The 23697-nt window shown below is 37.7% G+C and overlaps 2 protein-coding genes across 3 annotated transcripts; both read left to right on the top strand.

The window, feature by feature from the left end:
• Positions 1–10346: 10346 nt before the first annotated feature.
• On the top strand, positions 10347–15650 carry LOC121750119 (SKP1-like protein 21). Of its 2 annotated transcripts, none has more exons than XM_042144581.1 (10): positions 10347–10504; positions 12038–12130; positions 12633–12854; positions 12986–13177; positions 13269–13379; positions 13605–13683; positions 14001–14122; positions 14283–14467; positions 14692–14819; positions 15183–15650. In XM_042144581.1, exons 2-10 carry the CDS (start codon positions 12095–12097, stop codon positions 15221–15223), a joined length of 1116 nt encoding a protein of 371 aa, XP_042000515.1. In that variant the 5' UTR covers positions 10347–10504; positions 12038–12094; the 3' UTR covers positions 15224–15650. The 2 variants fall into 2 exon arrangements, with proteins under 2 accessions (XP_042000515.1, XP_042000522.1); XM_042144588.1 differs by having other exon boundaries at positions 10348–10504; positions 12021–12130.
• A 1720-nt stretch (positions 15651–17370) lies between these two features.
• LOC121750109 (conserved oligomeric Golgi complex subunit 7-like) lies at positions 17371–22766 on the top strand. Its single transcript, XM_042144571.1, has 10 exons — positions 17371–17736; positions 18152–18241; positions 18338–18457; positions 18544–18645; positions 18772–19046; positions 19302–19447; positions 20502–20700; positions 20981–21665; positions 21836–22168; positions 22250–22766. Exons 1-10 carry the CDS (start codon positions 17452–17454, stop codon positions 22526–22528), a joined length of 2514 nt encoding a protein of 837 aa, XP_042000505.1. The 5' UTR covers positions 17371–17451; the 3' UTR covers positions 22529–22766.
• The last annotated feature ends 931 nt before the right edge of the window (positions 22767–23697 follow it).

The raw sequence follows: 23697 nt of genomic DNA, 5'->3' as shown, positions 1-23697 counted from the left end.
AAAGGAGAATGAGAATTTCAAGGAAAAAACAGTGGAAAAGTTTGGACAGATGGAGGCTACAATGAGGAATCTCGAGACTCAGATTGGACAGCTTGCTACAGCATCACACACAAGGATTCCTAATACCATCCCAAGTAATACAGTGCCCAATCCGAGAAGTAATGAACAGTGCAAAGTAGTGACTTTGAGAAGTGGTAGAGAGTTGGATTCAACACCATTAATGGACGGCCAAGGTACTTCCGGCATCTCACACGCAGGGGCGGATGAGATGTTAGGCTTGCATTCCTCGCACGCAGGGGCGGACGAGGCATGTAAGGGAAGTCCCGCGTTGGTGCAGGGGGCCCAACATGGTCAAGAACAGGCTGCATCCGGCAGCAAGGAACATGGTGAAGAATCCGATGCAAGTGGAAAGTGTTCAGCAGAAGAGAATGGTAAGAAGATAGTGGAAATGGAGTCAAAGAAAAAGATGTTGACAAGTCCAGCACTAGATCCGAAAAGCAAGTTCAACTTCCCCGATCATATTCCTCCTCCACCATATCCAACCAAGAGGAAGAAGAGGGTCCCCAAAGAGAAAAGCTTTGAGTGGATGATGAACGTGATCCGGAAAGTGAATGTGGATGTATCATTGGTGGACCTCTTCACTAATTTCCCCAAGTTCTCCAAGTTTTTCAAGGATATGATGGCAAACAAGGAGAAATTGCAAGATGAGGGGATAGTGGCCTTGAGCATGAATTGCTCACAACTGATTTCGGGAATGATGCCAATGAAGAAGAGGGATCCGGGAAGTTGTGTGATTCCTTGTGAGATCGGTAACACAATCTTCACGAAATGCTTATTAGATCAAGGATCAGGGATCTCACTGATGGCTTTAAAAACTGCTAGAGCCATTGGATTAGAGGACAGAATGGAGCCCATCGACATTGCTCTACAATTGGCTGATCATTCCATCGTGAAGCCCACTGGAATAGAAGAGAATGTCTTGGTCAAAGTCGACAAATTTGTCATCCCCGTTGACTTCATAGTCTTGGACATGCCCGAGGACAAAGAGGTACCAATTCTGTTTGGTAGACCATTTCTCGCCACGGGAGATGTGTTGCTTGGAGCAAAGGACAACTCAGTCACGTTCAGAATTAATGGTGAGCAAGTGACCATTAATGTTGAGAAAGCGATGAAGCATCCCAGTGATGCAAAAGCGTGTTTTAGAGTTGATGTCCTCGACAAGTGCATTTTTGACAAGATGTGTTGCTCGGCAAGAATAGAAGGAAGCGTGTATGATAAAGGAAGTTTGGAGAGAGACTATGGTTCGACACTTAAAGTAGATTTTGATGAAATAGAAGATTCTCAAGTTGATCAACCAAGTCTCGAGAATGAATGTGTGGTGGATACTTTCACGGCAGATGTGAAACCTTCAATCGAAGTACCACCAAAGCTAGAATTGAAGCCACTCCCGACAAATCTGAAATACGCATTCCTTGGTGAGGGTGAATCTTTACCGGTTGTGATATCGGCGATGTTGAATGATGAAGAAGAATTGAAGTTGATAGAGCTACTGAAGTCACACAAGAAAGCTCTAGGATGGTCCATTGCTGACATCAAAGGGATTAGCCCCGCAATTTGTATGCATAAAATTTTGATGGAAGATGGAGCTAAACCGGTAAGAGAAAGACAAAGAAGATTGAACCCACTCATGTAAGAAGTGGTTGAAAAAGAGGTGAAGAAGTTGTTGAAATATGGGATGATCTATCCCATATCCGATAGTGAGTGGGTTAGTCCGGTGCAGTGTGTACCGAAGAAAGGGGGAATAACTGTGACCGTTAATGAGAAGAATGAAGTTTTGGCAACTCGATTGGTGAACTCATGGAGAGTTTGCATGGACTATAGGAAGTTGAACTCGGCGACAAGAAAAGACCATTTTCCGTTGCCATTTCTAGATCAGTTGCTCGATAGGATTGCGGGTTATTCCCATTACTGTTTTCTAGATGGATATTCGGGGTACAATCAGATTGCAATTGCCCCGGAAGATCAGGAAAAGACGACATTCATATGTCCTATTGGAACTTATGCCTTCCGTCGGATGCCTTTTGGTTTGTGTAATGCACCGGCTACATTCCAACGATGCATGATGGCAATTTTTTCCGATATGAATGAAGACATCATGGAGATCTTCATGGATGATTTCTCCGTCTTTGGATCCTCATTTGACTTTTGCTTAGAAAACCTTAGACGGGTCCTACAAAGATGTGAGGAGTCAAATCTCGTGCTAAATTGGGAAAAGTGTCAATTTATGGTCAAAGAAGGCATAGTGTTGGGACACAAAGTGTCGGAGTTGGGGTTGGAGATGGATAAGGCGAAGATTGATGTGATCTCGAAGTTACCTCCCCCAACAAATGTGAAGGGCATCCGTAGTTTCCTTGGACATGCGGGATTCTACCGACGTTTTATAAAAGATTTTTCAAAGATTGCAAAGCCACTTTGCAACTTACTTGAGAAGGATGCCAAATTCGTCTTTGATGAGAAATACCTTGAGGCATTTGAGTTGCTGAAGAAAAAACTAGTCGAAGCTCCTATCATTATCACACCCGATTGGTCTAAGCCGTTTGAGTTGATGTGTGATGCTTCGGACTATGCTGTGGGGGCCGTTTTAGGCCAAAGGAAAGACAAGGTCCTACATGCCGTTTACTATGCTAGCAAAGTACTCAATGAAGCTCAATTGAATTACACCACGACGGAGAAGGAAATGTTAGCAGTAGTGTATGCCTTTGAGAAGTTTCGGGCATATTTACTTGGCACGAAGGTGGTAGTGTTCACGGACCATTCAGCTATCAAATATTTGATGAATAAGAAAGATGCAAAGCCTCGGTTGGTGAGATGGATTCTCTTACTACAAGAGTTTGACGTGGAGATTAAAGACAAAAAGGGGACCGAGAATTTGGTAGCTGATCACCTGTCTAGACTAGAGGGATTGGAAGAGACGGAAGATGAGAGAAAAAAAAGGATCAATGAGAAATTTCCCGACGAGCAAGTGTTGCAAGTGGAAGCTCGGGAAGCATATGTGCCGTGGTTTGCCAATTTGGCGAACTACCTTGTCACGAGCATTATACCAGAAGGGTTGTCATCTAACCAAAAGAAGAAATTTTTGAGTGACACCCGCATGTATATTTGGGAAGATCCGTTTCTCTTCCGTATTTGTAGTGATGGAGTGATTCGAAGGTGTGTGGGAGAGCATGAACACCTTCAGATTTTGTCTGCATGCCATGATTCTGTGTATGGCGGCCACTTTGGAGCACGTCGAACCGCATTTAAGGTGCTTCAGTCCGGATTCTATTGGCCATCGATCTTCAAGGACGCAAAAGCCTATGTAGAGAGATGTGACAGTTGCCAAAGAACCGGCAATATCTCGTGGAGAAATGAAATGCCGATGAATAACATTCACGAGGTAGAACTCTTTGATGTTTGGGGAATAGACTTCATGGGACCGTTTCCCAAGTCTAATGGGCAACAGTACATTCTCGTAGCTGTTGATTATGTGTCCAAATGGGTAGAGGCAGTGGCCTCGGCAACCAATGATGCCAAAGTGGTATTGAAATTTATCAAAAATTACATCTTTAACCGCTTTGGGACACCGCGAGCTATAATCAGTGATGGAGGAACTCATTTTTGCAATAAATTGTTTGAAAACCTCCTAGGGAAGTATGGTGTCCAACACAAGGTTGCTACCCCTTATCATCCCCAAACAAGTGGTCAAGTTGAAGTCTCCAATCGTGAGATAAAACGGGTGCTTGAAAAAGTGGTGAAGCCGTCTCGAAAGGATTGGGCTCAAAAGTTAAATGATGCTTTGTGGGCATATCGAACGGCATATAAGACCCCGATTGGAACTTCGCCATATAAGTTGGTGTTCGGAAAAGCTTGTCATTTACCGGTAGAACTTGAGCATAAAGCCTTTTGGGCTTTGCAAAAGTTAAACTTGGATTATGATGCGGCAGCCGAGAAGAGAATGTTTGACCTGAACGAAATGGATGAATTTAGGCTTCATGCATATGAGAGCGTTAATCTCTATAAGGAACGTGCTAAGAAGATACATGATGCAGCCATCAAGCCTCGTCACTTCCATGAAGGACAACAGGTCCTTTTATATAATTCTCGGCTCAAACTGTTTCCGGGCAAGCTCAAGTCAAGATGGTGGGGTCCTTATGTGGTGCACAAGGTGTACCCCTATGGTGCTGTAGACATTCGAGATCAGAAGAGTGATTCTATTTGGAAGGTGAATGGCCAACGCTTGAAGGCTTATGTTGGAGTTGAAAGTGGCATGGAGGCAAGAGAAGTGGCTTCTCTGGTGGAGCCAAAAGTGTAGATCAATGATGAAGAAGGTCGAGCCAACAACTATAAACAAAGGCGCTGATTAGGAGGCAACCCAAGTTTTTATTTTTATTTTTCTTTTTTTATTTTTGTTTTCTTATGTTGGAGGTTTTGTTTGCTCAATTCTTTCCTCTAACATTTATTTTGAATTGAGTGTTTCTTTTTGTAGGTTTTGTTTCTTTTTGTAGGAGCAACATGGAGATGTGACATTTGTTGGAGCTTAAGAGGAAGCACACCCACAAAGAGATATACACCCACCCTCCCACCCAAATGCACTATGGATTTCATGCCAAGTTTGGGGGAGTTATCTTTCCCTTTACTTTATAATTGTTCTTTTATGCATGCATTGAGGACAATGACGCATTCAAGTTTGGGGGGGTTGTCAATGATTTTTATGCTTGATGCATGTTTATTGGGTGTATTATTTGATAAAGGTGTTTTGAATCAATGTATTTGACGGGTGCATGCTTTATCTTCGGCTTTCTGGTTGGGAATTCGTGCTTGATTTTACTTGATCTTTGAAGCTTAGGATGAATGGAATGGGTGCATGAATCTATTTGAAAAAGCATGTCGTGATTACATCCGATTTCTTGAGTTGAGGAGAGTGTGAAAATCGCATGACTTGTGGAAATTACGTTGGATTGATTTGCTTTATCGAGTGAAGTGCTTGCGTTCGTTTGTGTTAACGATTTGGGAGGATAAGGCACTAGGATGAACTCTATGGCCAAATGATCACATGCCTAGTCCATCAAATGATCACCTAGAAGCCACCTTGAGCTTAATTCTCTATTCTTTGTGTAAACACTTAGCCAAACACTTAGCTACGTAAATAAGCCTAATTTTAGCCTCATCAATAGACCTTGCTACTATTTGGGTGCTAAATACAAGTTGAGCTTTGTGTTTTGAGTTGTGAGTGTGAGGTGGTGGATTGTAAAGAATAGACATTTCTAGACTAGATAGAAGGTGAAAAGAATGAAGTTCTAAGAAAAAAAAAAGACGACCTCCAAATTCACAAAAGTCGAGGTCTTTACAAAAACAGAAAAAAAAAGAATAAGTTGATGAAATAAAGATAGAGCTTCTATGTTTGTTTGTGTAATCTCATCTGGAATAGATCTCAAGTTTGGGGGAGTGTGGGTTTGGTTGTAATTTTTCGTTGGTTAATCTTCGGAAGGAAGTTGTAGGAGGGAAGATTTTGGCACTCAAATGTGTAGCCTTTGAGCTCACTATCCATATTGATCCTACCTCGTCCCTAGCCCCATTACAACCTTGAAACAAGACCTTGGACCTTATCGTTGATGCTTGTGGATGTTGTGTAAATAACTTGGTAGAGTTAAAGAAGTTCGGTTTGAAATCCGTGTGTCTATGTGATTAGTAGTGCTTGATGAGTCGATGATGACGGTTTGAGTTGTTTGATCGTATGTTTGGACCTACTTTGAAGTGCACCTTGACTTGAAGTTCTAGGGGGATGAGTGATTGTTCTTGAGAGTGGGAAATTTCGATTGGAAATGTTGGGGGTTTAGATTTTGTCACTCACGTCCTTACATGATTCTTTTTGATGAAAATCTCTTTGCGGGTGAAGTTTGGGTGAGTTTTCGTGCTTAAAATGTACCTTGCTCGGGGCGAGCAAGAGATTAAGTTTGGGGGTATTTGATGCGTAGCATATTTCTTATACTTTTCCCCCTAAACTACACACTTTTATGTTAATTATAACTCATCAAGTTGTATTTGTTTTGAAGTTTAGGAGGATTGGAAGCTGGAAGTTCGCCGGGTGAAATTGGCAAAGCATGCAGAGATGAGAAACATCGCCCGGTCGGGCGATTATGAGATTCGAAACGCCCGGTCGGGCGAAACACGTAAAAGCATGAGGAGAGTCCAGAAAGTTCGCCCGGTCGGGCGATTCTTCAAGACACAAAATGCCCGGTCGGGCGTTTCCCACGATGCACCCCAGTAGCAGTTCGCCCGGTCGGGCGATTATCCCTTTTAATTTCGTCCGGCCGGGCGTTTGGTTGTTTAACTGCAATATTGCAGTTTTTGCGGGAGCGTTTTTGTGGGGAAGAGACGTGGCTGTCAGAAAAGGGGAAAGAAAAGAAGGAAAAAGAAAAAGGGAAGGGCAGTGACAGAGAGGAGAGAAGAAAAGGCTGCGAAAAAGTAAGGAGGAGAGAGATCTGGAGAAAAGGAACGTAATCTGGGCAGAATTCCATTTGATCAATTTGGGGGAGATTAAGTTTTGATTAATTGGTGGAGATGTTTTGTCAGAGAAGTTGACTTTGGAGAGAAATCATTTTGAAGCAATAATACCGATTGATGCTTGGGAGTTTATTCGAGCAATTCAACAACAATTTCTTCTTGGTTTCTATGGTTTCAGATCTCTCATTCATGCTCCTAGTTTGATTATGATTGGCTAAAAATCTTAGTGTTGCTCCAAACATGTAGACGAATAAATTATTCATGTGATTTATGCTATGTTCTTCTGTATCTTATGATCGTCTTCATCACAATTTCCTTGTTTGAATCTGTTACTTTTGGTGCATCATTAGTAGTAGTTCCATAATCCTAATCATATGTCTCTTTAACTTTGAATAGGATAGATCCTTGTGGTGATGAATTATCAATTAGATTTGTTCAAATGATAATTTGATAATGGATTTCTTGTGCTTATAGTAATTGATCTTTGAGTCTCGCGCTTTCGTAGGATCCATAGATTAATGAAAATTAGTTTATAGAATATGTGTTCAACTATTCTTAAACTATTGTTTGTCGAGCATGTTCAGTGCTAGCATCGAGAATTGATTTCATAATCCCATAATTCATAAGATAGAGTTGGACATTAGAATAAATCAATGTTTTATTCGTGAATGTTTGGAGTAACAATTTCTTCTCTTCATTCGTCTAGCTTATTTAATTTCTTGTAATTGTCGTTACATGATCTTTAATCAAAATCTTCAAACTAAAATCCTCTTTAGTATGGGTTTTCTATGTTTTAGAGTTAAATAATCTTTCCTTCCCTGTGGATCGACACCTTAAATTACTACACACGAAGCTGTAATCTTGCAGTGAAGTGGTAATATTTGGGTTAATTAATTGAACTTGAGTGATACTTTATCTATTGTAATAAGCTTAAAAATTATCACTCATATCTATTGTAATAAGCTTAAAAATTACACATCAATCCTCAAATTTTCAATTGGTAAAACTACGCTGTTTTAAATGGTACTCCACCATAGAGTATTGTTTTGGTGATACATTTGTACATATTTCATCAAAAAAAAATCCTATTGTTTATCTGTATGAAATTGACAGTTTATCTGCCCAAAATATGTATTTCTTGAAGTTTGGATGTTTTTGCACATGTGAAAGATGAGAGTGAGTTATGACTAATATAATCCAACCATTCTCCAACTAAGTTTGAGAGAGCATTAATTGAATAGATGACTATCATAGATAATGTTCAATGTTCACAGACAGAAAAAATAGTTCCACATCACAAGTCACAGCCTACCAATATAATACTCCATGTTGAAAACGAAATATATTTTGTGGGTATGTAAGCATAATAGATTTTATAATAAATTAATTGAGATGGATTGGGCCAAAATGAAATTGATTACTTGGTCATATGGCTGAGTTATTGAATAAAATGAAAAGGGCTATTGGGCCATGATGCATTAAATATGTATTTGTATGCTAGCATCGTCACTCGAGTTAGCTCAATCAAAATGCTCATTTTCCACATATTTTAAATATATATACTACACTACCAATATTATTTTACAGATAAAAAATAAGGTCGCTCAAATTAGGTCAAATAAATCCATTTAAGCTTTTTATCCAATACGAAGAATACACAAAAATAAAGAAGATTGAACAATAAACAATAATTTTATTAGATACCGAATCCACGTAGAAGCCAAGGAAACCCATGGTCCCCCAATAATTGAAGACTTGCAAATATACTCCCTCCGTCAACGAAGAGTATGAACATTTGGTTTGGTACGGATTTTAATGCATGATTGAAAAAGTAAGAGAGTAATAGAAAGAAAAATATTTTAAAATATTGTTAATAGAGAATGAGTCTCAGCTCATTCGAAATAAATGAGTTTCCAAAATAAAAAAAAGTTCATATTTTTCAGAAATGGACTAAAAAAGAAATAATTCATACTCTTCAAGGACTCAAGGAGTATAGTATACACGTAAAATACAAAGTCTTATTAGTAATATCCAGCTGAGTTGATGTTGTCCTCAGTCACTCTATTCACTGTGAGATTACATATTCGATTCCCCTCATTTTATTTTTTATATAGTCCGTCTATTTATATGTAGTATGTTTTTTTTGTTGTACTCTCATGTCAAATACTTCATCATTTTACACCCTACTAATTACCCTATTATTATTGATCCAATTTACTTTGTATACTTTTATTGTTTCATAATATTAGAATAATTGATGGAATTTATTTGTGAACTTTGATAATGCTAAATAAGTAAATTTTAAAACATTACTTCACTTTTTATTGTAAAAATTAATACTTCTATGATATAATATGCCTATAAATTATTAAAAGAATATTGTAATATTTTGAACATCATTAATAAAAGTTACGTATGAATAAGAAAAAGATAGTACTATATATACTTTATGACAGTACATCATTAATAAAAGTTACTTCTGGATAAAAAAAAAGAAAAATAGTACTGCATATACTTTATGACATTGTCGTTGACGCTTTTCCGATACTAGCGAATGCCAACTCTTTCGACATCGATGCTTCTTTTAACAACAATCATTGTTTGTATCTCTAAGTTATAATAGTACTCACACTCTAATTATTTCTTGCACATTAAGAGCATCCACAATAGTGGACTAGCTCGCGGACTACGCGCTAGTCCGCAAGCTAGTTCACTATTGTGGCCTGCTAGCGGGTGACGGACGAGCCCGACGGACAACCTCTTGTCCGTCGGATAACGCGCTAGTCCGTCGGCTAGTCCGCTATTATGAGCTCCCAACGGACGAGCGGATGGACTAGCGGTTTTGTCGATTTTTTTTTTCAAAACTCTATACATACGGCTCGTTGCACTTCATTTTTTTCGTGAACTGTGTATATATATTTTTTAAATTATATGTTTTTTAAAAAATTATATAAAATGGTTGCATTTTCTCCGTATTCGTGTTGAAATTTTAATTCCATATTTGTGAATTTTTTATTTTGTCTGTTGGGATGTCCTAGTGCTTGTCCACTATTGTGCAGTGGGATGTCCTAGTGATGTGACAGTGCAATGGCTAGTCCTAGTGCTATTCCGCCTGGATATTCACTGTTTATTGTAAAAATTAATACTTCTATGATATAATATGCCAAAAAATTATTAAAAGAACAATGTAATATTTTGAACATCATTAATAAAAGTTATGTCCGGGTAAGAAAAAGATACTACTGTATATATTTTATGACAGTACATTATTAATAAAAGTTACGCCTCGATAAAAAAAGAAAAATAGTATATTGCATATACTTTATGACATTGTCGTTAACGCTTGTTCGATACTAGCGAATGCCAACTCTTTCGACATCGATACTTTTTTTAACAATAATAATTATTTGTATCTCTAAGTTATAATAGTACTCACACTCTAACGATGTCTTCTTTTAACAATAATAATTGTTTGTATCTCTAAGTTATAATAGTACTCACGCTCTAATTACTTCTTGCACATTAATCTCTTGCATATTATACTTTTATTGTAATACCAACACCAAAAATACTTTACAACTTTTACATGAGTGTTAAATCCTAGCTTCACCACTTATTGATTGAATAGTGGGGAATCAAACATTTCATTAAATTAAATTATATTACCACTTAAACTAGCGTAACAAAATGGAGTAATTGTTCAACCTGAAAATGAAGCGGGCACCTGATCCGCCGCGAATCCATGACCCGTGTCCATTTGTATGTGGGACACTTCATATTTTAAAAACCTAATCTTTTTCTAATTCTTTAATTCGTCCATATCTATTCTCCTTCTCTCTTGCATCACATCTAATTTACAGCCTTTTTCCGGCAACCGCCATTTCCATATTCAAAGCCCCATTCAGCCGGAATACTTCTTTCCAAGTGCGAAAATCTTCCTCCCTTCGTGCAGCAAGATAAAGTTCGTGTCTTGCTCATTCTAATTTTTTGTTAAGCCCGATTATACTTGACGGCCTAAGTGGGTTTGTTTGTCGTGTTGAATTGATTTGCTGTTTAGTGATGTGATTTCAAGTTCTTTTGTTCATTCAGTTTCCCGCTGCGTTGATTTTGCTACGAAATTGTTTTGATTCATGAGTTGAGTGGACGGGTTTTGAGTGTGATTGGGGATTAGGGCTTTCCGGAATCTGTATTTCATGATTTTAGGTCGGTTGTGGTTGTTTTTCATTTCTGATGAATGATTAGTAGTATTTGGAATTGACACTCTTATAGTATGTGACTGCTGTGTGTCCGAATCTGAAGCTTTCTGGTTATTGAGAATTCATGCTTTAGTATGTACTATAGTCATCTTAAGAAATATTGCAGGGAAATTTTGGGAAACTGTTTGTTTTTTAGAGTGTATTTAGGAAATATGAACATAATTTCCGCTAAGCTTTGCCTGTTTTGGACCATGGGTCGTCATTTTTAGGATTGTAAGGAATACGAATTCCCAAGGGTTAGAATGATTCTGAAAGTGAGGGTTGAGTAGCTCCCGACTTATAGACTTGTCCCTTTATGGTGTTTATTTAGGGCGTTTGATAAATGCTAGTACTACTATTATTTGACCTTTTCTTCAACTCAGCCTTCCTTAATAAGTGCACAGGAGTGTATTAATTATTCCAGACAATGTAGAAAATGTTAGTAGTTGACTTCTTCTGGACCATGTGCTGACAGCAGAAGTCCTTTGTGGCTTGTGCTGTCGATTATAAGTCCTGATTGTTGGGAAGAGACTAGAGATATTGAGCATATGTTCTATCGATACATGAGTTCTGGCAGAGTTTTTTTTATTTGAGAAAGAGTATTATAATGCTTGTAGTATAAGAGTTAAGACAAATTGTTACCACCGAACTTCTTCTTATTTTGTTTTGATTAATATTCTAAAAAAGCATGTTGTTTTGATTTATACAGTTTGGCTGTTTATCCATTATCTTAGACAGGCTTTTTTTACCTTCATTGGAAAAAATGTTATATTAATAAATAGCCAAAGACCTAAGCTCAAGTTAGGCATGTTATTTAGGTTTTCCTACAATCTATAAATATTTTCCATGATATTGTGGTCATATGAGTACTGGGCTACTGTCTCATTCCGGCTGTTTTATTACCTTCATTGGAAAAAATGTTATATTAATAAATAGCCAAAGACCTAAGCTCAAGTTAGGCATGTTATTTAGGTTTTCCTACAATCTATAAATATTTTCCATGATATTGTGGTCATATGAGTACTGGGCTACTGTGTCCTTCCGTCTGTTTTATTACCTTCATTGGAAAAAATGTTATATTAATAAATAGCCAAAGACCTAAGCTCAAGTTAGGCATGTTATTTTCGTTTTCCTACAATCTATAAATATTTTCCATGATATTGTGGTCATATGAGTACTGGGCTACTATGTCGTTCCGTCTGTTTTATGTTGATTGTTGGGACATTTTCACAATTTCTGTAGTATATTCTTGGTTGCAGATAAATACTTGCGAAACTGCTTTCTCAGGCTCCCTGCTTGTCTCAAACTCCAATACAATGATAGAAGCTGATAGTGAAATTATTAAGCCTGAGGTATGCTCTGCGTTCTGCTTCTGGACCTCAGCGTCATGACGTCATCTTGTATTGTGATGCATGGTTTCCGCTGTCTTGCCTGTTTAGATGTGCAAGTATCTCCTTGACTTTTAGAAGCCAACTGTTTCCACCCATTCCATTTTATACCTTAATAGAAAGAGGACTATCACCTGATCCACTGTTGGAGCTTGTGAAGGATCCCTCTGGGCTAAAATTAAGAAAATTAATTTGCCCAAACATGCTTTTTAATAGGAAAGTAAAAACATAGTCAGAATACCCGACTCTTATCATCCGCTGTCTGTTTTCAGATGAGACCATGAAAGTTCAAAATTATAACACTTGCTATTTACTACTATTATTAACAGTGTGCGCTGGTCTTGTATTTTATTTTTCTTAACAACTGAGATCCTTACATCTATATGCTCTGGTTTACGGATTTGATGTTCTTTTTTTTTTGTCAAATAGTGTTTGTTTTTTATTGATGTGCTGCTTTTATTGTTAGATTCTGAAGGCTTATGTATGGCTTCAAACTGCTGATGATTCAATACAGCAAGTTGAACAAGAAATTGCCATGTTTTGTCCATTCATATGTCGTGAAATACATTCAGGCATGGGATCTTCCAAGAATTATCCAATCTCTCTTCCTCCACGAGTGAATCCTCCTATGTTAAGCCTAATTCTTGACTATTGCCGGTTCCATCAAGTACTGGGCCGCTCTAACAAGGTTATTAAAGATTGCTCGTGTTTGAATTCTGTTAATGCTATTGATTTTTATAATGGGGGAAAAAGTCTGTTAGGCATTCAAGTCTCTGAGGAATTTGGTGGATGATATATAATCTTTCTACATTTATGCAGGAGAGGAAGTCCTTTGATGAAAAGTTTGTACGTTTGGGTACCAAAAGACTTTGTGAGTTGACATCTGCTGCTGATAGCCTGCAACTTAAGCCCCTTGTTGATCTTACTAGTCGTGCACTTGCACGGGTGATTGAAGGAAAGTCTCCGGAAGAAATACGAGAGATATTTCATCTGCCTGATGATCTCACAGAGGTTTTCTTTTTGTTGCAAAAGTTCTTGAAACTCTTAGATACCCTACTTTTTTTTTATTCCTAAAATAACTGTGTTTATGTTACTGAAACAGGAAGAGAAGTTGGAGCCCATTAAAAATACCATGGATGATCCGAGGATTCGGCTTTTGAATCGATTGTATGCTAGAAAGAGGAAAGAATTAAAAGAAAGGGAGAGACTAAAGGTGATCTGGGAAATTGTTTCCTGTACTGATTTGTGGTGCCCAATGTTTAAATACAATAGCTGCTTGAAAATGGTTATGACTCACTGTAAAAGTTTGTGGTGTGTGCTAGTTAGGATCAGTAGCTATCTGTACTATATTGAGTGAACTTCTTGAAAATGTTTACCACTATATTACATGGTACGACCCAGTTAAGACTCAGACTTTACCTTTCAATGGATTGTATAGAATATTGAAGTCGGAGAGGATCAAGTGGATGACCGTTCGGTGGATGAGCTCATGTCATTTATCAATGGAGCCAATGAAGGTATTCTGTTTGTTATATTTCATTATTCCTAATCCGCTCGTCTCAGTGAATGTTGAAATAGATGCTTAAAAGTTTATAGGTGTAGAAAAGCTTTGAAAAGTTTTGCCTTGATTCTAACTATCTTGATGATGAGTTATCTGTGATATATTCTATCAGTGTTATTGATACAGAAATAATAATGACCCAACTTATTAGGCTCAAAGTCAATATGCTTAGCAATTGAGTTTACTTTTATTTGATTTATTTTTTAAATCTCTGTCTACCTCCCCTCCTTATTTTATCATTTGAGGAACATTTGATACATGGATAGTTTGCAGATTCCAAGGTGAGCACATCTTCTAAACACAAAAAGAAGAATCGGAAAAGAAAAGATAATCACAAAACTGCTCCTTCAAACTGTACCGGTACTTCTGTAAGAAACGGTATCCACAATAATAAGGTAAAGAACTGTTTTCTGTAATATACTACTTGGTTTTATGAAAATACTGATCTCATATGGGCATTTAATGATTATAAATATTCTCTGTTCTCATTCACCTGTGCTAGGGAGCATGCTTGAATGCCTTTGGTGTTTGGATTAACATCATCTATTACTGCAGGAAACAGATGGTGTTGATTCGTACTGTAGCAATCCAGCATTACATGACAGTCTTCTGCACAATCTTTGTAATGCCACAGAGTTACTTGATATTGGTGATGACAGAATTGCACCTGTAGAAGACGAGTTTGATTGTTGCGATTTAGATGATGATATTGATCCTGCTTTGAAAGAAGAAATTGATAGGTAAGCTTGATGCTATTTGACTAGCCTCATTAGTAGTATACAGTTTTTTTTCCTTTAAATTAGAATCATGTTGGCTGCAATGTTCATCAACTTACCATGTTATGTTCGTTCATTATTGGATCTATGTAAAACTGTTTTTATATTAATTGGGTGAGTAATTTTCTCTTTGGTAGACCTGTTCAAAGGATTATAATGTTCTGTTACTGTACTTGTCTGATTGATAGGGAAGTGGAAGACTTTGCCCGACGATTGAACCCAGATTGGCCTGATAGAATCCAAGATATTCTGTTTCTGAGTCAGGGAAGACCGCTGCCGTTGCCTAATGGAAATTGTTCAATGAGGGTGTTCACGAGTGAGTCTTCTTCTTTTTTCTAATTCTTTTTTATTTTTATACTATTTTGTAAATAGAGTCTTGGCATTTTCCATGCAACATTTCAACCCTTTGATAACATGTATCATTCCTGCTGATTCATTTCTCGGAATTTGACAATTTAGTATGACCCTTAATTTTTCATTTGCTTTTATTCATTATTACTGAAACATGTTGTTCAAGAGTCAAAATTGATTGTTAACTCAAAAATCTGAAACTATGCTGTTATTGCAGCCTGGTTGTATTCGATTTTGGTGCGATATCTTGTGATTGCCAATTTGTGTTATACTCCATCTAAAATTGTGAAGTTTTTGCATGAAATAATTACTTACTTTGCTTCCACAGGTGTAGATCAGCGCCTCAATCATGGAAACCCATCAACTTGAATAAGTTTATTGCTGCGAAGGAAATGGCCCTTTTGTTCGTGAGCATGAGCTGGTTTGGATTAACACTCAAAATTCCATCGTCATTGGTATTATTTTTGACATTAGATATTCAATTTTGATGATCCGAGTTGAGCAACACAATAAGGGAAGTAATATTAGTATAGATGAGAAACACAAGCCAAACCATCTTGTAATCTCCCTCTCTCTTTAATTCAGTTTGGAGGGGTGCCTAGGAAAATAGGAATAGTAGTAGATCATGAGACTAGAACAATCCTTCTCTCACCTTTTTTTTTGTCTTATGGATACAGCTGGGGGAGTCATAGCCAGCAGTTGGGGTTTGGGAGTTAGTTGTAAATATCGCGAGATTTATGTAATCTTGAAGATTTTCGAGGTTAATGGTCGAGGCCTCTCTGTCTTTCTCAGCTTATATAGTTTGCATTATAAGCTTCAAGATATAGTTGAACAGTGATGTCCTCATCTGGGAGAGCATGTACACATTCCAGATATGTAGAGTTCGCCGAGATTCGTGTTAGTATTGTCGAAATTGTCATTGCTTGTCGTGTTGGAGCTGAATGCGTGGACAGTGCCTGTAACTGGCAACAGAAGATTAACTCTCTTGTTTGCCAACGTTGTTAGAATCTCTGGAAACATGAAATTATGTTGTGCATGTCGGGTAGTTACTTGCCGGTCTTGTTGTGCCGGAATAGCATCATCACGAGCCCTCGCCCCTGTAGGCTTGAGGTATTAAAGATGTTTGTTAAAACGAAAGAGTTACTAGCAGTACCGGTATGATAATATCACCAAATCGCAGCATCGGAATGACATCTTCTACCCTTCCAACACCACGAGCTACCTTCAAGAAAGGCATCAAGGATTCTGCTGCCTACAAAACTTTATATGCTGCTTCATTTCGACATTCAAATCATCCAAGGACGGACTGAGATCAGGTCATATAAATTCAAACAACACATGTCCAGATAAACCATTTCATACACCAGAATCATTTTGCAGCCCGTCATTTGAATATTTTGGCATAAAAACAATGTCGTATGTTTCACTTTTTCTTTCTTTAGTTGTAAAAAATAGATCAAAGTAACTGTATTTTGGAACTGGACTCATGGGAAAAAAAACTATACTCTTCCCGTCCCACTAAATAGTACTCCCTCCGTCCCATGCTACTCGCACTTTTCATTTTAGGCCGTAAATTTGGGATTGATTTTTTTGTGTAATTAAAAAAGAATTTTAGGTGTAATGAGACATCACTTAATAAAAGAGCTCTTAACTTAAACTAACATATTAATTAAATGCATTAATTCTAACTTAAATTATAAATAGTGTAAGGACTTTGTGACGAGCCGAAAAGCAAACGTGCGAGTAGCACGGGACGGAGGGAGTACTATAAAATATTTGATTTTCAGCATATGATTTTATATAGTGTCATTTTGTGAGTTAATGAAGAAAGAATAAATTAAGAGAGAAAAATGGAGATGTTGATGTTTCCATTTTAGGAAACGTTTTATTTTTAATGGGACAATCCGAATAGGAAAATGTTTCATTTATAATGGAGCAATTGGAGTAGTATATTATACCCTATAGCGACTGCCGTGAATCCATTGTACTCATAGGTGGTGTTCGGTTTGCAAGATAAAATAATACTAAGATACAATCTATGATTGAGTTGTGAGATTATTTTAGTCATAAGAGGTTAGCTATGACTAATTATCCCATGATTATCCATCTAGGATTAAGTTGTGGGATTGAATCTCATTAACCAAACACACAACAAATTTAATCTCGGATACAATCTTGCAAACCGAACACCCCCATACTGAATAGATATACGTAGGATAACAATTAGGCAATTATTCCTATTTTGATGTACTATATCTTTTAAAATTATGCATTTTCTATTTTAATTTTTTTTAGATGTGATTCATTCTTTACTAATAATATTTATTTTTTTAATTTCTTTTTTAATTTATTAATTATGCATTCACTCCGTACCATTTCAAAAGTTATTACTAGTATTTTGAAAGGAGGAAAGTAAGAATTAAAGTATTTTCTAATGTAATTTCTGTTATTCTAATTATACGGGAATTATGATACTGCAAATTTCTATGACATAGAATCGCGGTTTAGACGTAACACGATTTAGCAACAAAATGGTTTGGAAAATTGGATTGGAAGCGATGATTTAATCCGTATGAGAAAAACAGGAAACCTGCAAGATGATGGTGGATATGAGCTCCTTCTCGGAGGAGAAATTCGATCCTAAGAAATGGATAAACGGCGCCGTACAGCAGCGCCACCCGCAGGATCCCGTCGAGAAGCATCTCGTCGATCTCGAGATGAAGCTGCAGATGGTGTCAGAGGAGATCGCCGCCTCTCTCGAAGAGCAGAGCTCTGCCGCCCTCCTCCGCGTCCCCCGTGCCTCCCGCGACGTCATCCGCCTCCGTGACGACGCACTCTCCCTCCGCTCATCCGTCGCCACCATACTAATCTCGCTCAAGAAGGTGCTCTGCTTTCTGTCTCGCATCACAACAATGTTGCTGGAAATAATGTTTCTTATCGTGAAATTCAGAATTAGACATGAAGTGTGGGATGAATGCGGATTTAGTTTCACTCAAATGAGAAAGGTTACTGAGTTAATGTAGGCTTATAATAATTAGTTTGGAAATAGTAACATACTGAAAATCAGAGATACGGAGTTAGTTGAAGGTGCCATTTAAGTGTGAATTCGTAAAATCAGAGTATTTTGTTTACTGATTTAGAATGATTAAACATGAGTCCAGTGCATGCGGAGCAATAGGAGTAGTTAATGTTATGCCTGGAATTGTTTGCTTATATGTTCTGAAGTAGTTACTTAGTGTGACGTTTTGTGTCAGTCGGAGTAGTTAATGTTCTGCCTTGAATTGTTTGCTAATGTAGGCTGAGGGGTCCTCTGCAGAGTCGATCACCGCCCTTGCTAAAATTGATACAGTCAAGCGGAGGATGGAAGCTGCATACGAGACATTGCAGGTCTAGTTATGATTTAAATTCCTTGTTTGAGACACGCTCAGCTGTCGGTTGTTTGTTTCTTGTGGGTCATTGGAAGTTGTTTCTGTTGTTGAACAGGATGCTGCTGGATTAACACAATTAAGCTCAACTGTGGAGGATGTATTTTCCAGTGGTGATCTCCCACGTGCTGCAGAAACGTTGGCTAACATGAGACACTGTCTTGCTGCTGTTGGGGAGGTATCTTTTTCCTAACCCTTGCAACTTTTTTAGTTTGCAGCTGAGAATCTGTGAAATAGTGTCACTCATGAATTTTTGATGATTAGGTTGCTGAATTTGCTAATATAAGGAAGCAGCTTGAAGTTTTAGAAGATAGACTGGACACAATGGTTCAGCCTCGTCTGACAGATGCATTGAACTACAAAAAGGTAGCCTGGATAATGTAGTTTACTTCAAATATAAATAGTGCTTTTGTCTTGGTGATATTGTTCTAGTTGTTTCCCATTTTTACTTGACGACAGGGAACTTAAATATCCTTTCTCTTTCTTTCGTAGGCTAATGTCGCTCAAGAAATGCGGGGAATCCTCATTAGAATTGGGAGATTTAAGTCTTTAGAAAATTACTACACAAAAGTCCACCTCAGACCCATAAAGAAGCTATGGGAAGATTTTGACTCAAAGCAACAATCCAGTAAACTTGCAAGTGAGAAGAATGAAGTGGAACAGATCTCACGAAGTGTGGATTCAAATGGGCCAACACTATCTTTTGCACGATGGTTACCAGGTTTCTACGACGAGTTGCTACTTTATCTTGAGCAAGAGTGGAAGTGGTATTACTTCTTTAAATTCGCGTATTGGCTTGTATTGCATTTAGATTTGTCTACTGTCATCTTCTAGTGTAATATTGTGTTTGACTGAAGTAGTGCAGTTTGCTCTTCCTCTTAAGTTAGCAGTAGAGTATCATATGGCATGTTTTCTAGATAAATACTGCTTTGTTTTAGATGTTTTAAGATAAATTTGAAACTTACTTAGACTCCAATTTATTGTCACTAGATATGTTTTAGTAAATGCTCATTCTTCTACAGGTGCATTCTTGCTTTCCCTGAAGATTACAAAACTCTTGTTCCTAAATTGTTGACTGAGATAATGGCATCCATCTGTACAAGTTTTGTATCTCGTGTTAATCTAGCTACTGGAGATGTTGTCCCTGAGACTAAAGCATTGGCAAAAGGTCATTCTCAATCTTCTTTTGTTGTTTTCAGTTTCTGCCTCTGGATTGAGCACTACAGTTTTCTTAGACTCTCTATGTTGTTTTGCCTCTTAAGTTTGTTTGTGAAGAAATGGGCCAATTCATTGATGTGCGTGCGCCAAAGTAAACAATGATCTTATCATATCCTTTGTGACATTGCCCATTCTATAGTCCAATGAAATACTGGATCCCACTATAATTATGCAGTTCTCTAATTGTGAATATAGCCATATTTTAACTGTTATAAATTTGGATATCAAGCTGTAGCTGACTAAATGACAAATCAATACAACCTGCAAACTAAGGAAATGGTTGTGGATGGCTGTTTACTTTACTTTGCAATGTTAGCATCATTTAATTGCTCATTCAATTTGATTTCTAAGTGTAAAATGATTGACTGACTAGTTGTAATTCATGGAGTTCTTTTTCAAAAAAATTGGTAGAAACCGTGCACAAATTTAAGAAAATGGTAAATTCATAAAATTTGACCAAATTACTTGTTTCTTTCGACTTTGATTTAATAGAGGAATTATATGTGATATTTTTCCTTTTAGTTAGTAGTTCACTCCCAGGAATCAAAAAGAGTTCAGCCCACCCCCTCTTGCCTTTATACTTTCACCTCATTGAAGTAAACAAAACCTTGGTTTGTTATGATTCAAAAGGTAAATAGGTAGGATCATAAGCTGGCGTTGATGGAGTTTCAAGTTATTGCTCATTTGAACTAGTGTAGAGACTAAATTAATAAGTTTCCTCATCTATGTATGGTGTGGCATCATAAAGATGGCTTTAAGACTATTAATATGTCCCACTTTGTGAAACTGATTTCTTGTAAAAGTTGTTTGCTTCACTGGCTTCCTCAAAATTTGGTATTCTGAACTGAATCCTGCAAAGTCTATAGTTAACTGCACTTGAAAGTATTCTTCATCGTTTATTGATCTGATAAGCTCCAAGTTGACCTTCTTCGCTATTATATGAGCTATATATTTCAGTAAAAAGTTTGAATCCATATTGATTTCGTCTTGTCCCTCTCTTTCAGGTGTCTTAGACATCTTGTCTGGTGATTTACCCAAAGGTGCCAAAATTCACACAAAACACTTAGAAGCTCTGATAGAACTACACAATTTAACTGGGAGTTTTGCCAGGAATATTCAACATGTATTTTCAAATTCAAATCAGCATGTGTTGTTGGAGACACTGAAGGCGGTCTATTTGCCATATGAAACCTTCAAACAAAGGTAGTCCTATTTTTTCTTATTGTAATTACTCTGCATTCTTCACACATTTCTGATGGGATAGTATTAGAACTGTTTTTCCACACCTCCGTTCCTTGGTGTGATTAGGTAGTTGTTTTGAGTTAAGACGACAATTTCATATGGTGGAAACTCTTCTTCTGTAGAGGTTCTTGATTTTATTTTCTGGGGATTGTTGTGTGTGGAGGATGCTTCTTGTTATGTGTGATGGCCACTAAACAATTGATTTCTTTATTATAATTAACTCCTGTAATTCCTCATGTAGGTATGGGCAAATGGAGCGAGGTGTGCTGTCTGGGGGCATTGCTGACCTTGATCTTAGGGGAGTTAGTACTCGCATTATTGGTGTCCAGGGAGTTGAACTCAGTGAAACAGTGAGAAGAATGGAAGAGTCCATCCCACAAGTCATTCTACTTCTTGAAGCTGCCACTGAAAGATGTATTAATTTTACTGGTGGTTCCGAGTTAGATGAACTAATCCTAGCCCTAGACGATGTAACATTACAGTATATCACCATCCTTCAGGGTAACCTGAAAGCACTAAGAGCAGTGTGTGGGGTGGATGTAGCTGCGGATAACGTTGTAGGAAAGAAGGAAACTGGATCTGATAGGAAAGATGCAGCTTCGCATGCACGTAAAATTGATTTTAGTTCCAATGAGGAGGAATGGTCTTTTGTTCAGGGTGCTTTGCAGATTCTCACTGTTGCAGATTGCCTCACAAGCCGAATTTCAGTTTTTGAAGCTTCCTTGAAGTCCACACTTACTCGACTGAGCACTAATCTGTCTTTCTCCGTGTATGGTTCAAATCTTGACCAGAACCAATCACATTTGGACGGCAGTGATGGAATTGGGGGCTCTTCAACAGCAGGAAAAGCTTCCTTGGATGTTGCAGCTCTATGGCTTGTTGATGTTCCTGAAAAAGCTCGAAAACTATTTAGCCTCTTAGAGCAGGTACATATCATCATTCCCTTATTCGTAAGATTCGAGGGAAACAACTTTTTGGTGCCACCCTATTTTATATTTTCCAACAGAAACTGATCATAAATCATTTGATCTAATTACTTAACGACATATACATCCTGGACTCACGAGTCTTAACGAGTTTCTCTTGGTTCTTGCAGTCAAAAGATCCCCGATTCCACGCTCTTCCACTGGCTTCTCAAAGAGTAGCAGCCTTTTCAGAGGCAGTTAACGAGCTAGTATACGATGTACTCATACTAAAAGTGAGACAACACTTCAGTGGTTTGTCTCATCTACCGATATGGTCTTCTGTTGAAGAGGCAAGCGCTTACCCTGTCCCAAGCTTTAGCGCCTACCCTCAGTCATACGTGAACAACGTGGGTGAATACCTTCTTACTCTACCCCAACAGCTAGAGCCCCTTGCTGAGGGAATTTCCAGCAGTGACTCCAATGCTGAGGAGGCACAGTTTTTCGCAACTGAATGGATGTTCAAGGTAACTAAGCTCACTTATTAACTTTAGAGTCCAATGTTGAACCCGATCATCCCACTCTCATCGAGTGATGTGAATGTGTAGGTTGGTGAGGGAGCTAGTGCTCTTTATATAGAGCAGCTGCGCGGGATCCAGAAGATAACAGATAGAGGAGCTCAGCAGCTAGCAGTGGATATCGAGTACTTGAGCAACGTGCTGTCAGCTCTATCGATGCCGACACCACCAGTTCTTGCCACATTTCACACATGCTTCTCAACACCAAGGGATCAGCTCAAGGATGTTGTCAAATCGGATTCAGGAAATCAGCTAGGTCTTCCCACAGCTAACCTTGTGTGTAAGATGCGAGGAGTCGGGCTTGATTAGGGCCCATCTTTGGCAACTTTTCCCAGCTCGCTTCAACGATGAACTCATCTCCCTCCCAAATCCTATACAAATATTTGTATTGTAGTGTACTGAAAAAATGGAAAATGAGATTGTAAAAATGCCAATATTGCGGTGTAGCTTCGTCGAAAATAAGCTTTTTTTTTGTTTTTGTTCAGAGAGAGAAATTGATATGGTTGAGAAAAGGTATTTACTATATCTAGAAATCAAAATTTGAATATGGTGAATTGTCGTTAGTCTGTTATATACTCCGTAAATTCGTTATTGGCCTAATATAGTAGAAGTAGTAGTAGTTAGTTCGTTGGAGGTAATGGTTAAAGGTTAAATCCAAAATAACTGCATTGTTGCAATGGCTTCGAAAAGAAAAAAAAGTTCTACCATGAGTTATAATGATGTAAAAGCGCAATTCTTGACTCTTAAAATCAGTATATTTCGAATCGTCTTACGTGTGATTATTGAGCCAGATAATATTTTGAATATTTATATTTTCGTTCAACATGAAAATGATTCATTTCCTTTTTTTCCTGATTAATACTATACTGAGTACTACTATTTCGCAGCAGTATTAAATTAATTAAAGAAATTATGCAGTCCAGAGTCCGGGAGATAAAAGATCATCAAGCGTTACATCATACTAGTGTGATTCAATGCAAATCATATATCTAATACATACTCAAAACTTTAATTATAGCCATTAATTATAACATATATGTGGTTATGACTGCGTAGAATTTATATCTCAACAAGGGCATGTATTTTTTCCAACAGAGGGTATTTTTGTAAGTTAAATTTCTAAATGGTTTATGCGTTCCTAATTTCTCTCCCACCTTCAAAACTGAAATATTCACATCTTCGAAAGGATCTTAACACCACTGTAATTGGCGGTGAAACTTTAATTGTGTTGATTCTTTGTTGATGTTGAATTTTGTGTTGAAATAGTGTTGATTCTAAAATCTGTGTTAATTTTATAAAGATTTTTTTATTGAATTTGTGTTGAATCGATCGTGTTGCTTTTTTGTTGAATTCTGAAATCCGCGTTGATTTTTTGCGCAGAAATTTCGTTGATTCTTTTGTTCTGCTGTTGGTGATTTTTTGCGTTGACTTTTGTCACGACCGCCCATACTAGGGTTACTACAAACGCGGCGATCGTG

This window comes from Salvia splendens, chromosome 1 (genome assembly GCF_004379255.2).
Source record: "Salvia splendens isolate huo1 chromosome 1, SspV2, whole genome shotgun sequence".
NCBI lineage: Eukaryota > Viridiplantae > Streptophyta > Magnoliopsida > Lamiales > Lamiaceae > Salvia > Salvia splendens.
This window is presented reverse-complemented; position numbering and strand designations above follow the sequence as displayed.